Source organism: Leptinotarsa decemlineata, unplaced genomic scaffold, assembly GCF_025532065.1.
Source record: "Leptinotarsa decemlineata unplaced genomic scaffold, Ldec_3_MD MMD2_tig00026347_RagTag_RagTag, whole genome shotgun sequence".
Classification (NCBI taxonomy): domain Eukaryota; kingdom Metazoa; phylum Arthropoda; class Insecta; order Coleoptera; family Chrysomelidae; genus Leptinotarsa; species Leptinotarsa decemlineata.
The window spans coordinates 3,859,993-3,875,439 of record NW_027412698.1 but is presented as its reverse complement, the minus strand read 5'-3'; the positions used below and the strand labels follow the sequence as shown (position 1 = coordinate 3,875,439).

General features: G+C 32.0%; 1 protein-coding gene across 2 annotated transcripts; it reads left to right on the top strand.

Annotated features, from left to right (window-relative positions):
- The first annotated feature begins 2,498 nt into the window (after window positions 1-2,498).
- LOC141486110 (uncharacterized) lies at window positions 2,499-13,588 on the top strand. 2 transcript variants are annotated; one of them, XM_074183828.1, is made up of 7 exons: window positions 2,499-3,439; window positions 3,571-3,839; window positions 3,895-4,908; window positions 5,195-5,245; window positions 5,452-5,678; window positions 13,035-13,194; window positions 13,250-13,588. In XM_074183828.1, exons 3-7 carry the CDS (start codon window positions 4,713-4,715, stop codon window positions 13,315-13,317), a joined length of 702 nt encoding a protein of 233 aa, XP_074039929.1. In that variant the 5' UTR covers window positions 2,499-3,439; window positions 3,571-3,839; window positions 3,895-4,712; the 3' UTR covers window positions 13,318-13,588. The 2 variants fall into 2 exon arrangements, with proteins under 2 accessions (XP_074039929.1, XP_074039930.1); XM_074183829.1 differs by lacking the exon at window positions 2,499-3,439 and having other exon boundaries at window positions 3,463-3,839.
- Window positions 13,589-15,447: the final 1,859 nt, after the last annotated feature.

Below are 15,447 nucleotides of genomic sequence, written 5' to 3'. Positions count from 1 at the left end.
AACCGTCTTTCTTTTTTGTTGTCATAATGGGAGAAATATATTTTGAAGTGGCCCTTTCGATCACCCCCCAGGATTCCATTTGCGCTATTGCTGAATCGATTGCATCCCTGGGATGGGATAAGGTCTAACAAAAAACTCAGAATAATCTTTCAATCTTATTGAATGTTCATAACTTTTCACACAACCCGGTATATTTGAAAAAAGTTCCGAATTCTGCCTAAGTATATCATGAAAAATATTTTTATAACTTGAATTGATATGACTCTGTTGAATTATGAGTGAAAAATCGTTAGCTTCACGCTCATTCAGAACTTGTGATGTTTGATGAATACTTTTATTAATAAGAGCGTTCAGTTCAAATGATTCCTCAACTCCTTGATACTCGAAAAGTGATTCAGGGATTGTAAAAACTTCAGAGTCTTGCATTAGGCAGAAGGTTTTCTTTGACGAGTCCAGTTTAGCATAATGAATTCTTAAAAAATCACAACCGATGATAACTGGGAAAGAAAGCCCGGTAATAATTAAAAACTCATTTATGAAGCTTTTGTCCTTTGTCATTTTTCCAGCTCTGAAATTAATCTGTGCTTGGCAAGATACTTTTCTGGCTTTAGTTTTGAATGCTCGAATGCCGTTACAAAAAAAATGAGGTATAATATTATGATATTGTTTCAGCTGTGACCACACTTCATCAGATAATGCAGAGACACGACTGCCACTGTCAATGAGTGCAGAAAAAGTCAGTCCATACACGTGTATGTCAATGACAGGCGATCTATCCTCTGATAAAGTGTGCTCAAAATTGCATTCTTCTAGTAATTCATTTCTTGGATTATTAGCGATAATAAAATCTGCTCTTTGTACAATAGCCCCAACATTTGAGCCTAATGTTGGGAATCTCGCTCGTTTCCCTGTTCTTCTTCATAAACTTCCAAATTTGCTATTTTTGTTTTATTATTGTTATTCGAAAAAAATTTTTGTTGATTTTGGTATTTATTTTTAGAATGAAAATTATCATTTTGATTTGATCGAGTATTTGTATACTCAGAATCAAAAGGAATTTGTTGTCTTTTTCTAGAAGAATTTTTATAGAATTCATCTGCGTAACGCAACCTCTTGAGGGCTTCATTAAGCGTTGACGCTCCGTATAAAGCACCAGCAACGTTGGGTGGAAAATGAGGCGCTATTATGGCAATAAGCTCTTGCTGTGTATAAGGGGGTTGTAAAAATTGAGCTTTAGCCACCCAATGGTTGAAGTGGTCAACGAAGCAGCAACTTTAATTTATTTTGCTGCCTGGCATTCCAAAATTGATCCAGAAAAACTTTCTTGAATTCTAAATACGTATTACAGGTACTGGAGAGAGCATTCCACCATAATTTTTCAGAATTTATGAAGGAATTATTTAATACAAGCTTTATTTTATTAAATGGCACAACATGCAAATCAACGCTCCCTTCCAGATATCTTAAAAAATCCGAGGGGTGCAAGTCGCTATTTTCATCAAAAGTTGGTAAAATTTTGGCTAAATCACTGAAAGAAAATTGTTCTGTGGTATTACTTTGCGTATAGTGGTCACGTGGTCTTACATCATTTGCATTATTGGTATGTACAGGCTTATTTGTAAAACCATCATTTTGTGAATTTTCTATTACATATGCAACGATTTTACTAACTAAATTATTCAAATCTACATTATTCACACTTGGTAAGGGGGTTGGAAAAAATGATTGATATGGGGTTGGCTGAGATCAGTCGTTGATTTGCTTTACCATGAAATTAGCAAGGTCGTCATCTTTCAGCGAACGAAAATTCGAGAGCCTATTTCTTTTTTATAACTTTGCAACACAAAAACGCGCATTCCGATATCGCGAATAATTTTCAATCCAGTGTGCGAATTGTAGGCAACTCGTGATGTCTCTGCATGCATCACCGGTTATCACCCTTAAAATAGTTAGAACTGATACAATAATTTGAACACAAACTCCTAGGAATTCAACGGAGTCTAGTTCATTACGCAACAACTGAAAATAATAAATTAGCTCATCAACTCAAATTAAAACTTTCCTCAACGACAGACATATAAGGATAATTCAATTTTAATAGAAACAAGAATATATAGTAAATAAGTTCCAGTTCAATATGTAACGTATTTCGAATATTCCGCAAACCATTGCAATTGGTACCCCAAACCTCCTGCAAGGTAACGTTAGTAGGATGTTACTTGCACAATTTTCTTAGAAAAAGTGCATCTAAGAACATTCATAATCCCCCTGAAACATTTGATTCTGACTACTCTGATTCAAGTTATGATAATGGAACTCCTCCTGGCTTGGCAGATTTACCCAGAAAGAGTGCAGTGCGTGCCCACCAAGTGAGAAACACATTAAGATACTATTTTATGACACCTGAAGGAGAAGTTCCTCTGCAATACGAAATATGTTAAAATTTATCGTTTGACCACATTAATTTAGAAATAATTCGTAAGGAGGAGTAGTTTTGTTTTTTGCGATTTCCTGAGTCTTTTTAGTTGTCATGCAATTGTTCAACGTTTATTAATAAAAACCTTTTACAAACTGAAGTTTAGAAAAAGTGTTCGAAATGAAGCAGAAAACAAGTTTTTCGTAACCCTTATTAGCACTCTACGTAAAACTAAATATTGTATATACCACCGAAAGTCTTGGATTTTCCTAGTATTTTTAAAAATAATCGAATTGAATTTCGAAAATATGATGAGTTTTATCCTTTGTTTTACTTCCAAATTATGTGCTTCACAACCTTTTGTTATTTATATGCATGTATGATACGATAAATATAAAAAATGTCTATACGTTCCTCTGAATCCAACATCTCCCTGGGCTCATTTTCGTCTAGTAAGAATTTCATGGCTTCAAAAGCAAACCATTTACTTTTATACACATCTTACGTACCAGAGCCAGATTTATTGGTGTCCTTTATTTTTTTTTACTTCTGTCACCAATTGACAAATTCTTTGTTCTACTGCTTCTTTCTTGACGTGAAATTCTTTAGCAATTTCCATAGGGGCATCATGTCTCAAGTTTCTGTTCTTATAGTTTTTGGTTTTAGAATCCCAAAAATTTGTTTTTACTTGGTATGCCTCAATAAAGGCTATGACTTTATCTTGTTCCCATTCCATTTCTCCGACGAAAACACACGGCTACGATGTCACTAAGGCAAGAATTCATTGAGTACTAACGGTTTGTCGAATATCGAAAACACGTCCACACACTAAAGTCGATCGACTGCTCTTTCATGTTTACCGAAAATCGATGGAAAACAAATCGACATGTCGATCGACAAAGTCGCGTGTCACGTACACTCCAAGGCGACAACGTCCATGGAGAGAGTCGATCGACAGTATCGACTCAGTGAGGACGCAGATTAAGGGTTACGAATATGAAGCAAAATTGATTGCTGTGAATGGTGAGTTTAGTGTTGAGTTTCTATTTTGAAATATTGAAATTGATACATGTCAGAAAATTCTAAATTTGGATAATTTCAATGATGTCGTGACACTATAACGGAATGCTCATATTTTTCTTATATATTTTCAGCAAAAAACTGAGTTGAAACTAATCCAGGAAGAAGAAATTGAAAAATACATGTACCTACAGAAAAATGCAATGTCGAATACAGTTTCATAGATTTTTCTATTGGCATCGATTATGTTGATTAACAGTTCATCGAATTCATTCATCAACAAGTTTGATAACTTTATCTATTTCCAATGAAAATTGTGAACAGAATTGTGGAGATTATGAACAAGAAAATGATAATTGTGAACAAGAGAAAACAGATGCTGGTGAGTCTCCAGATATATCAGGTATGAAGGTATGTTTCGTTGAGTGTTGGTATCAATTAAATATTCATTTTTCCAGGCTCCTGTGATAAAAAGGAACATGAGGCTGAAAGACCATTAGGTTACTGTGATCATGAAATAAAACATGAGGTAAGGTTTCTCTAATCAAAATACCCATACAGGATCGTAGAAAACATAAAAAAATAACACTTTTCAATAAAATATACAACCAAGAGGCTCCATTCACAGGATACATGCTTCTTGAGAGCCAGATTATATAATATAAGATTCAAAGGAATGGAAGTTATTAGGTAGGTATTTTTATATAGTTGGTCGAAAAACTCATCAGATGTAAACCAAAAAAGTTCTAGATTCTATTGAGGACTTGTGGAAACTGGTGATTCAATTCCACGCCAAAATAATAAGTATCAAACTTTCAACAACATCTAAATGTTCATTCATCTGTTTTTGAGCAGAATCGAAAGAAGTGAATCAGTATCTTAGCTCTTCGAAATTTAAGAATCATGGATAATGGTTTTGAGGTCTTGAGTGAAAAAGATAACATTAGGAAACCATTTTTTTCATTGAAAATATCACATATTTTTCGTTTTTGATATTTGTAGTATCTACAATCGTCTTCGGGTGACGATTGTAGATACTAACAATCGAAACGTCGTGAACTAACGTGACTTGGAATCTCTGCACTTTTTATTATTTTCTTTTTTCATTCCTTTATTTTTATTTATTCAATTGTTATATTTTTACTTGTAGGTTATTTCACTATTATTTCATTTCAGGTTTATTTTTGCTCAATATAATTGTTATTTTCAGCTATTCATTTTTAATTATTCCTTTTTAGGTGTTTCAGGGATTTCAAATCATTTTATATAATAGACAATGGAAGTCCGAACTAGTGAAATTCATCATGAAACATTGTCAATCACCTTCAAACAAACATCTGATTTAGAGCAAGCAAAAAGAATCAGGAAGAAAAGTACACTTGTATTTTCCTCAGACTCGGATTCTGAAGACGATATGTATTGTGTGAAACAAATACCAGTTTTTCAACCAAAGGCTAGTCAAAATAGGAAAGGTAACTACTCTCCCATTTTCAGTCACATACTACTCGTGTTAATAGCTCAAAGAATGAAACCACATGTGGATTATCATTTCACATAAGTGTACAAGGTTATCCACTGAAGAGGTCCTCCCCTATTTTTTGTTATTTTTTTATTCAACTTCGTCATATTGTTTATTTATTTTTACTCAAAAGCAATGAGAATTTATAGGTAGACCTTTTCGATGACTAATTCTCTACATTGTACATCCATAAATAAGTGATTTCCTGATTCCTAGTATTGATAAATATATCTTTTCAGGTGTGGAGTCAAGAACACAACCCGAGATGTTGGAAGATCATTTTTTTAAAGGTAACATTTTTCTCAAATTAATCTCTGATACAAAATTTCGAAATTTTTCAGTATATCTCCCTACTGAAGAAATCTCAATCGAAATCTGTTGAAGCTAGTAGAAGTGAAGTCAGTATCTCACAAACTCAAAAAAGTTCTTCCGAATCCAACCTATTCCATGGTGAATGTGGTATGATTATTTTTATAAACATCTATTGTTTTTGCAGATGAAAATTTCAAAAGGCAAATATTGAGACAGCTCAATATTTTGAACATCAAGATGGACCAGATTTCACAAGACATTTCTAATATAAACTTGATTAAGAGCAGGCAATATGAAGATCCTGTACAACAGGAATCAATATTGGATCAATTCAAATTACCTCTGAGAACTGAAAAAGATCTCAATCTGTTCGAAGATTTTCTTCAGAATAAGGAGAATGTATCTAAAGTGGTTAGTATATTTCCCTTGTATTTATATAATATAAATTATGTTTTCATTACAACCCAAATTCGTCGAGTGCAGAATTCTCACCCTTTTGTTGTGAGCTTGAAGACCTGTCGAATTTCTCTTTCTCAGGGATCTTTTTTCAATAGAACAGCTGAACATTACAACACAAAACTCGTCGAGTGCAGAATTCTCACCCTTTTGTTGTGAACTTGGAGACCTGTCGAATTTCTCTCTCTCAGGGATTTTTTTTCAATAGAACAGCTGAACTTTGGAACTCTTTACCGAGATAGGTTTTTCCTGATGCTTATAAACTTCAAAAATTCAAAGTGACAGTTAGTTAATTCGTATCCCATGTCCCCAGATTCACGAGGTGTTCTTTGAACATTACAGGGTTTCCCTTTCACGTGAATCTATATATATATATATATATATATATATATACATATATATATATATATATATATATATATATATATATATATATATATATATATATATATATATATATATATACATCCCGATATCAATATGGCATCCATACATTGAATGCGCTGATAGGGCGTCCATCATAATTTGAAGAATTTACCGAATATATTTCATGGTAAGTACTAGAAAACTGATTTCTGTAGGCTGGCATGACATTTTTACCACCATAAAAAAATTGAGTTCACTATTGATTCGATAGTAGAGCGTCCGTCCGTCAAACATTCATAAGAACTCCTCAGTATACACCATCATCAGACATCTGATTGATAATAGGGAGTCCAATAAGTATATTTTCATACATGAAATAGATTATTGGGAATCCTTACAACGTTGCCAATATTTACCGCATTAAATGTAGGCAGCAAGTGGGTTTTAATTTCTTCACATCTGTTTTTCAACAAGCGTTGTGCCAACGACAAATTGCGTATGGATTTCAGGTAGCCGGTATGTATTTCATTTTTACATAGGTACCAAGTGATATTGACTGATCATGAAAAGTTTATTCCATAACGAAATTTTCAATATCATTCGATAATTTTTGTCTTGGTTGGCATATTTCCATTTTAACACTGTATGATATTTAAGCGAGCCGAATATAATGATAGGAGAAGTGAAACCGACACATGCATGGTGTGATTATTGAAAGTTCAACTTTAATTACAAAAAGTTCATTGTATATTTCCATTAGAAAACAGCAAGAATTCAAAGTATTCAAACTAGTTGAAGACGCCAAAATGACAGACGATAGGATAAATAATATGAATTACCAAAGAATGTAAATATTCACGGCCGTAGATGACAGTGTAAAATCTGTTTTCAGCGTTTGCGTGGTTTGCAGGTTTTTATGCCTGACGTTTCGTCTACTACTGCGGTATACATTATCAGAGGCGATGTGGTAATGGTTGCAAAGCCCGAGTTCGTGGTCGAGTTGTTGTTCCCGTTAACTGAGTTATTGAGCATTGAAAAATTTGGTTGTTGAAAATTGGACGTGCCTGAGTGTTTTGTTGAGCACAGTCATATTTACTCAGTGTCATATTTATTCCATTTGGCTGATACACACTACACAGGATAGCCATCTAGAAGGCATCAAGACCTGTCAAGATTCATTTCCGTGTATGGTATACGATTTTTCGAGTCATGCATTTTTCAATATTTCTTTAAGGACTGACCTAAATATTTTTTAATTTTTTCTAGAGTTTTTCGTTTTTAATACGCTTTTATTAGGTCGACCTGTATGTATGTATGTAACTATGTAGTCAAATCTAAGAAAACTAATTTAACCATCTTTTAAAGATCGTAGCGTTATGAAAATTGGCAGTTTTATGTGATTTTGATGACAATATGGTAGGTACTCTGGAGCTGATCTGATGATGGAGCCGGAAGATAGGCACTAGGATTCCATGATGAAATATCGTATCATAGTCGTGTTTGGTCTTGTAATGAACGTGAATCTCTTTTTATCAATGTGCTCCACAAGATCACATTATAAAAGTTCAAAAACATTATATTTTGTTCATTATGATTTTTTTTAGTAACATAACATATTGTTTTAATTTTTCTATATATTTATCATTATATCCTGTTTCTGTATCAAATAAAGACATTCGGTAAGTTGAACAAACTGTTTTAGCGCAATTTGTTTATAAATTGTGTATGACCGTATGGGAATTCAAAAAATTTTTATCTTCATAATATGATATTCAGAAAAAAATACGATTTTTAATTGTTTATGAACGTTTTTTTATATATCTCGAATGTTCAAATGATTATTCGGAGAATGTTTTCTATTTTGAAAATCATAATTGACATTTCTCTACAAATTGACAGAAACATTTTTCATAATTAATTTTATCATTTATTACCAAAACAATTTATTATTAACGCATTCTTAACCGTCAGAGTTAGTATCTGAGTTTGATACGTAGAATGCCTGAATCAGTTTTCGATATACTGGATGGTTAGTATTTTGTTGATCAACAATCATGCCGTACTCGAAGTTGAAATTGTCATCATCCCAACAACATCGGATGCACTCATCACTGTTTTTCTACTGCTTTAAGTTTTACTGCAGTTAGATACCTACTATGCAACTACAATGAACTAGTTTCAGTAATTCTAAACCTGCCAATGATTATGGTGTTTTCATGGGCAAAAACAGAGTCTCTGTTTTTTCTCATCCCCAATCTGTAGCTGTTGAAAGATTGTTAAGCTATGTTTGAACTTGACTAATCTGATCAAGAAGTGCTTTTTTCCGAACTTTCTTCAGCAGTCTCCGAAAATTATGGTTGAGGTGTCATTCGATTCGGAATAGCGTCTAGAAAGTTTTTGAAAACGGACGACTTCCGAAAATGAAAATAGCAAAAGTTATAAACAATTTAGAGAATAATAAAGAATGGATTTAATTTTTTGAAAATATTTCTAAAACTAATTGAGATTTTCAAAATCGAAAATTCGAAAATAGGAAGAAATTTCCTATAAAAAAGTTTCAACTCCCGGAACTGTAGGACCAATATATATAATTTTCCCGAAGCCCTGAAAATGAGCTCGAAATCGGCTGTCTGGCCGCGCGTGAGCCGTGCCTGTTTGGGCCATTTTTACTAAAAAAAATTTCAGCATTTAAAATATATAAATTAAGGAATGAAAGAATTCAGGCATATACTCAAATGATAAATGAACAATAATCTGTCGGTAAAAAATGTTTATTGCAGTTATTCGATTTATTACGCTATTGTTAATTAACAATTTTCTATCGCTCGATCATCAACAAATCAGAAGTTAGATGAACATATTTCTTTAAAATTTTTATCACTCATTGTTTAAAAATTTATTATAAACAAATGCATTGTTTATAACATGATTGAATTTTTTTTGGATCTTAATTTTTGATAAAAATCATGATTTTTTTCAATTGTCTCTTGAAGAAATTTTTACAATGCAAAAAAACGCATTTGTTGAGTAACAATTTTTTTACCACCAATTAATAATATTAAGAAACCAATTTTTTAAAATAATTATTCATCTTGTTTTTAATCCGGAACAAAAACAATTTAATTTTTAAAATTCTCCATTGTGTATTGAATAAACAATTTGTTATAAACAAATGAATGTTTTCATTTCATTTTTGTTCCAGTTGCAATTGATGAATGAAAAAAACCATGCATTTTTTTATTCACTCCATTTTTTATCGAATTTATAACAAAGTTTTAAACAATAAGTGATGAAATAAAAAAAATATTTTTATGTAGCTTCTGATTTGAAAAAAAATATACTAATAATAATAATCAAAAAAAAATTGTTCTTCGATTATTTAATAAACTTTTTAATTCAAAAATGCAGTAAATGGTTAATAAATAACTGAAAAATAATAATTTTTCAATATTTTGGAAGTAAATCAATTCCTAACCGTTATAATCATAACTCTATGGAAGGAAAAAAATTCCACACTTTTAGTTTGAAAAATATCACACTTGCAATAATGATAATCGAGTGATAAAAAATTGTTAATTAACAATAGCATAATAAATCTAATAATTTCATTAAAAATTTTTTACCGACAGATTACTGTTAATTTATCTTTTGAGTATATGACTGAATTTTTTCATTCCTCAATTTATATATTTTATATGCTATAAATTTTTTTTTTGTAAAATTAACCTAAACACGCACGGCCTACACGCGGCTAAACACCCGATTTAGAGCTCTATTTCAGAGCTCCGGGAAAATTATAAATATTGGTCCTACAGTTCCGGTAGTCAGGACTTTTCGATAGGAAATTTCTTCCTCTTTTCGAATTTTTTTTTTCGATTTTGAAAATTCCAATTAGTTTTTGAGATATTTCCAAAAAACTGGACCCATTTTTTATTTTTCACTAAATTGTTTATAACTTTCGCAATTTTCATTTCCGAAAGTCATTCCGAAACATTGGCAAATGTTTCTCTGAAAATAGCTCAGCATTCTTGGATTATTCTTTCCTTCAGTGGCTTTATTGAATCAGATTGCGTCGTCTTTAAAACAACCTATTTTAAGTAAGTGGCCCAGAGGAAAAAATCTAGAGGAGATAGGTCCAGGGATGTGAGAGGCCATTCAGTAGAATCTCTTCTTCCAATACATTGATCAGCATAATTATTATCTAACCATTGAATAACTGGAACTACAAAATAATAAGGTTCCCCATTCTGTTGAAAATGTAATACATTTTCTTTCAAAGATAAATTGCCGTGTATGTCTCTGTGATTCTCTAATTCATGAACTATCCGAGGTTCGATAGATCTTTCTAGCATGTGATCATACATTTCGCCATTTACATTTTCTTCTATATACAGTGTGTAACAACGAAAACCTAACAGAGCCGTTTTTGAATATAAAAAGTAAGATTTTCAAAAAAGCTCGGACACGTCGATTTCTAATTGAAGGGGGACACCTTTCAGACTAATCAGATTTTTTGTAGTACGCACCCCCTCAGAGAGGTGCGTCCGACGACCTTTATTTAGATGGGGAAAGTAGGTCGAGTGGCACCTTGTTTTAAAGGTCTTTCGAATACCTTCACAACTCTGTTAAAAGAAAATTTTTGTAACGATTAGTTTTCGAGATAATTTGAAGTTAAAATTGCCATGTTGATAATACATTAGACAGACCACTCGGTAACTTGTATGCCTAAATAAAAAAAATTTTAAGCAGTTCTTCTTATCAATTTTTTGTTAAATAACAACGTTCGATTGTTTTGTTGAAACGGGTCGTGTATTGTTATTTGTTTAAACATTTCTTTCACTACTGCCGAAAGGGTTTCAGTTATTGCTTCATTTTTTGGCAACGACCAAAATGCTAATAAAACATCAATTTTATTTAACGAGCAAAAACCTGGTAAACACCTAAGCAGAAATCACGTTCTGGATTTGGTCACAAAATTCAGGGAGACAGGTTCGGTTTTAAATGAAAAAAGTGATGTTCAGAGAAGGGTAGTGAATGACGATAATGCGATTGTAGTGTTTGGTCAAGTCATCGCCAATCCCAGGTTAAGTACCAGAGGTTTATCCGCAATGGCAGGAATAAGCCATATGATCGCATGGAGAATCCTTAAAAACCACAAATACCATCCTTACAAAATTAAACTTGTTCGTGAACTCAAGTGAGGATGATTTTGACCGAAGACAGGAGTTTTGTGAGGGCATGAGTGAAATATTAATGCAAAATCCCGAACTGCTTTATAACATCTGTTATTCGGACGAAAGCTCATTTTATTCAAATGGTTGCGTGAACCGTTACAATTGCCGTTATTGGTCGGATGAAAACCCAAGACAATACGCAGAAATACATACCCAACATCCCCAAAAGTTGAATATCTGGGCCGGAATATTAGGCAATCATATTATAGGTTCATTTTTCATTGATGGAAATTCAACCGGTGATTCTTATTAACAACTTCTTGAAGAGGCAATTCAACCTTCATAAGTAGGTGCCACTCAATTTACCTAAAATGTAATGGTGGTAACCAACCCCATCCCCCGGAGAAATCTCCTCGTAATAAACAAATAATTCGACATCAAATGGACACGTATTAGCAGGTTGTCATAAAAAGCAAAAATTTATTTTTTTTATGAGAGTTCTGAACGTAACTTGCACCTTAAAAACAATTTGATTTATTTTAAAAAGAGTTGAACTCAATGCAAATACCTTTAAAACTTCAAATTATCTCGAAAACTAATCGTCACAAAAATTTTCTGTTGACAGAGTAGTAAAGGTATTCGAAAGACCTCTAAAACAAGGTGCCACTCTCCTTCCCTATCTATCCCTATCTATTATCGAGACGAATAAAAAAAAATAGAAGAGGCGTAAAATATTCAAGTCTTAATATTAATGCTACGATGGTAAAAATCATGTTTTTGAAAATTTACTAAATTAATAATAGAAAATAAAATTTATTCTGAATGAATTCTTTTATTTGATGAACCAAAACTTACTGCATCGAATGTAGCTTTGAAGAGTACCATTGAAGAGCATATCTTAAGAGCTTTCAGATAATGTATCACAAGTAGGTGGTTGCCTTTCAAAAATATGAAGTTGTGGTGGCTGGGGGCAAGGGTGTGAGAGAAAAAACAAGTTAGTCATCACATCATTTGTTTCTCCCTTTGTATTATGAAAGTTGTTTTCAGCGATTTCTTATATTTTATTTGGTTGCTCAGAGATAGACCTTGTAAGTTTTCAAATTGTCACCCTGTGTATGAAACCGGCGCCGACCTACAAACATACCAAATCAACGATATTTCTAACAAATCATTGAGACTTCCCTCTCGCAAAAACTATTGCATTGTTGTCAGTTATATGGACGCCTCATAATCGCTCACATGTATGAAAAATATACGGCACAAGTATACGCGTACCTCCCGAGCGCCACCAAAATAAAAAAGACTCAACTAGAATATACGCCAATACATATAATTTTGACAATGAAATTGATAAATAGGCGCCCATCTGAAATTTTGTCAGATGGAAGATAGGGAACCTCTGAACTGCCTGGCATGGTGAAACAATTCGGCGTCCATATATGGACGCCTCATTGAAACCGGACGCCCGATTGATAGAAAATTGTAAATGTACGGAAGCTCTATTGATAGTTGGATATATATATATATATATATACATATATATATATATATATATATATATATATATATATATATATATATATATATATATATATATATTTGGAAGTAATTTCATCACTTTCTGGAGAGACTATATTTTTATAGATTTTGTCTTTAATTTTATTGATATTTGAGAATTTAAAAATCATTGAATTGGGCTCATCCAATAGTTTGGTCGGCAATAGGGATTATATCGTGATAACTGTTGTGTTACTATTATTTTTTTCTCTAGGTGGAAGAGCTCTCCGTTATAGGCGGCACAAACTTCAAAGTAATGGTGAAGAGATTGAAACAGCGTGTCTTGCACGATGAACTGGCAATTCTGTACAGTTGGATTGGGTTCAAGCAAAAAAAAAACTTTTTATCACTGAATTTATGTTCAACTTTGATAGGTAAAAATCATCAGCCAAAATAGTTATATTCTCACAACCATTTCCATTTTTTCAGATGCAGTGCAAAATGAACAGAAAAATAAGTGTTCCAATGCAGAAATTGAGGCTGTTATGAAATTGTAGCTTGTTAAAGCGAAAGAAAGATTAAATAAAAAAATTTAGTTTGAACCTACTGCTACCATATCACCTCAAGTATTTTTATTTGTTTTGAATTAGTTTTGTGCAATGTGTTATTACTAAAAATGGTATATTTTGAGTTTAAATATTTTGATTGTATCATGTAATGTTAATTATTATGGAAATGTATATTGAGTTCATTTTTTCCAGTTCTATTCCCTCAACGTGTTTTTCAGATATGTATAGGTTTATATATTTATTATATATTTTTCATACATTTTAAGAATGTTTTTCATTTATTGTTTTTATTGATAATAATTAGAAGGAAAACGACTGTTTTGATGATAGTAGAGGGAATACAAGAGTTCTATTACGTATTCCCTAGGGGACGTACTTACGGGAGTGAGTGGGAAAGAGACGTGTGCGACGTGATCGACGCATAGAAGGATGGAATGAGCATCGAGTAAATTCATTTGATAGATAAGAGCGCGGTGGAGTTACAAAAATAACGTGTGTCATACAGGGTGTCTCATCGTTTAAGAAAAAACATGTACGGGGTGTTTCAAATACGTCAGCGCGTAAAATAATGATATAATAATAATAATGAACGAAAAATCGGATTGAAGAAAAAACATGGCCACAGACATTAAAGAAAAAAACATGTTTGTCATACAGGGTGTCTCATCGTTTGAGAAAAAACATGTACAGGGTGTCTCAAATATGTCAGCGTGGAAAATAGTATAATAATAATGAATGTAAATCGGATTGAAGAAAAAATATGGCCACGGGCGTTAAGGAAAAAAACATGACTGCCATACAGGGTGTCTCATCGTTTAGGAAAAAAAACATGTACAGGGTGTGTTGGAAATTAAAGATGATACACTTCGTTGAATTATTTTGTTTATTACTGAATATAGTGGACTGTATGATATTTCACGGTGTTATCTCGTTAAACAGCTTATCGAGACTGGTTGTTGAGGCCAAGACGCCCAAGTCAACAGGATGAGCGCTGTTGCCAGTTATTTCCTTAACTATAATACAATTCTTATATTACTTAATTAAGACATTTGAATTAGGATAGTCAAAGATGCATTCAACTCATTAGCGCTCCCAACAAACAATATTCTAAGGGAAATCAATGGCCTGTTACAATTTCCCCACACCTGATATTAATGGCCAAGCACCAATCTCCCGCATTAGGCCATTGCATATAGATTTACTCTATATATATATATATATATATATATATATATATATATATATATATATATATATATATATATATATATACATGAATGTTCGACATTTGGGTTAAAAAAATATTACAAATAGAAAAAATAAAATAAGTATCATAACTGAATGAAAGAACCTAATTTATTATTCATTTTATAAACACAACATAAAATTCTCAAAAAAACATATTAGATGAAATAAAACATTTTTCTGACAAATGACAATTCCATTACTCCTTTCTTCGTCTTTCTCGACCCCCTTTTCTATCTGGTGCACTTCTCAGCCATACCTTTATGACACCGTCCACTTCGACTGCTGTCATTTCCCGTGCCACGGGATTTTTCCTTACCACAGCTGTAAAATATATATAACTATTATATACCATGTATTTTTATTTTTTAAATTGTCGAGGGTTTATGAAAATGTTCTGATGAAAAAATCTGTTAACATCACAAATTCTTCTCAAATTTCAAATGATTTATCAAATATTTTTCAAAATTGTAAGTATCAAACATTAGTTTTTATCCATAAAATAAATTTGAATAAATCTGCTCCTTATTTTAAAAACATTTTGAAAAAATTCAATGAAAAACATTGTTATTTTACTAGGGGACAAAATAATTATATTCTAAATCTAAATAACTTAAAATCAAAACAATAAGATTCAATTTTTTCCAAAGGGGTGTTCAGTATAACAAATTATCAAACGAAATAAAAATGAAAAATCTTAATTCTTTCAAATTTATTTTGAAAAAAAACATTTTTTTGAACGGAGCTGAACTAATTTTCCCAAGAAAATATTATTTATTGCTGTATTTCTCACCGTTGTCATTTGAACATGTTTGGTTTTTATTTATATTCAGATAGTTATGAAAGTTTGTTAAATATAGTTTTAGAGCTAAA

What these genes read in the sequence shown, in the direction of transcription:
- LOC141486110 (XM_074183828.1), top strand. Translation starts at nt 4,713, where the DNA reads ATGGAAGTCCGAACTAGTGAAATTCATCATGAAACATTGTCAATCACC. An exon ending in GGAAGATCATTTTTTTAAAG is followed by an intron (nt 5,246 to 5,451) that starts GTAACATTTTTC and finishes TTGTTTTTGCAG; the next exon opens with ATGAAAATTTCAAAAGGCAA. An exon ending in AGGAGAATGTATCTAAAGTG is followed by an intron (nt 5,679 to 13,034) that starts GTTAGTATATTT and finishes TTTTTTCTCTAG; the next exon opens with GTGGAAGAGCTCTCCGTTAT.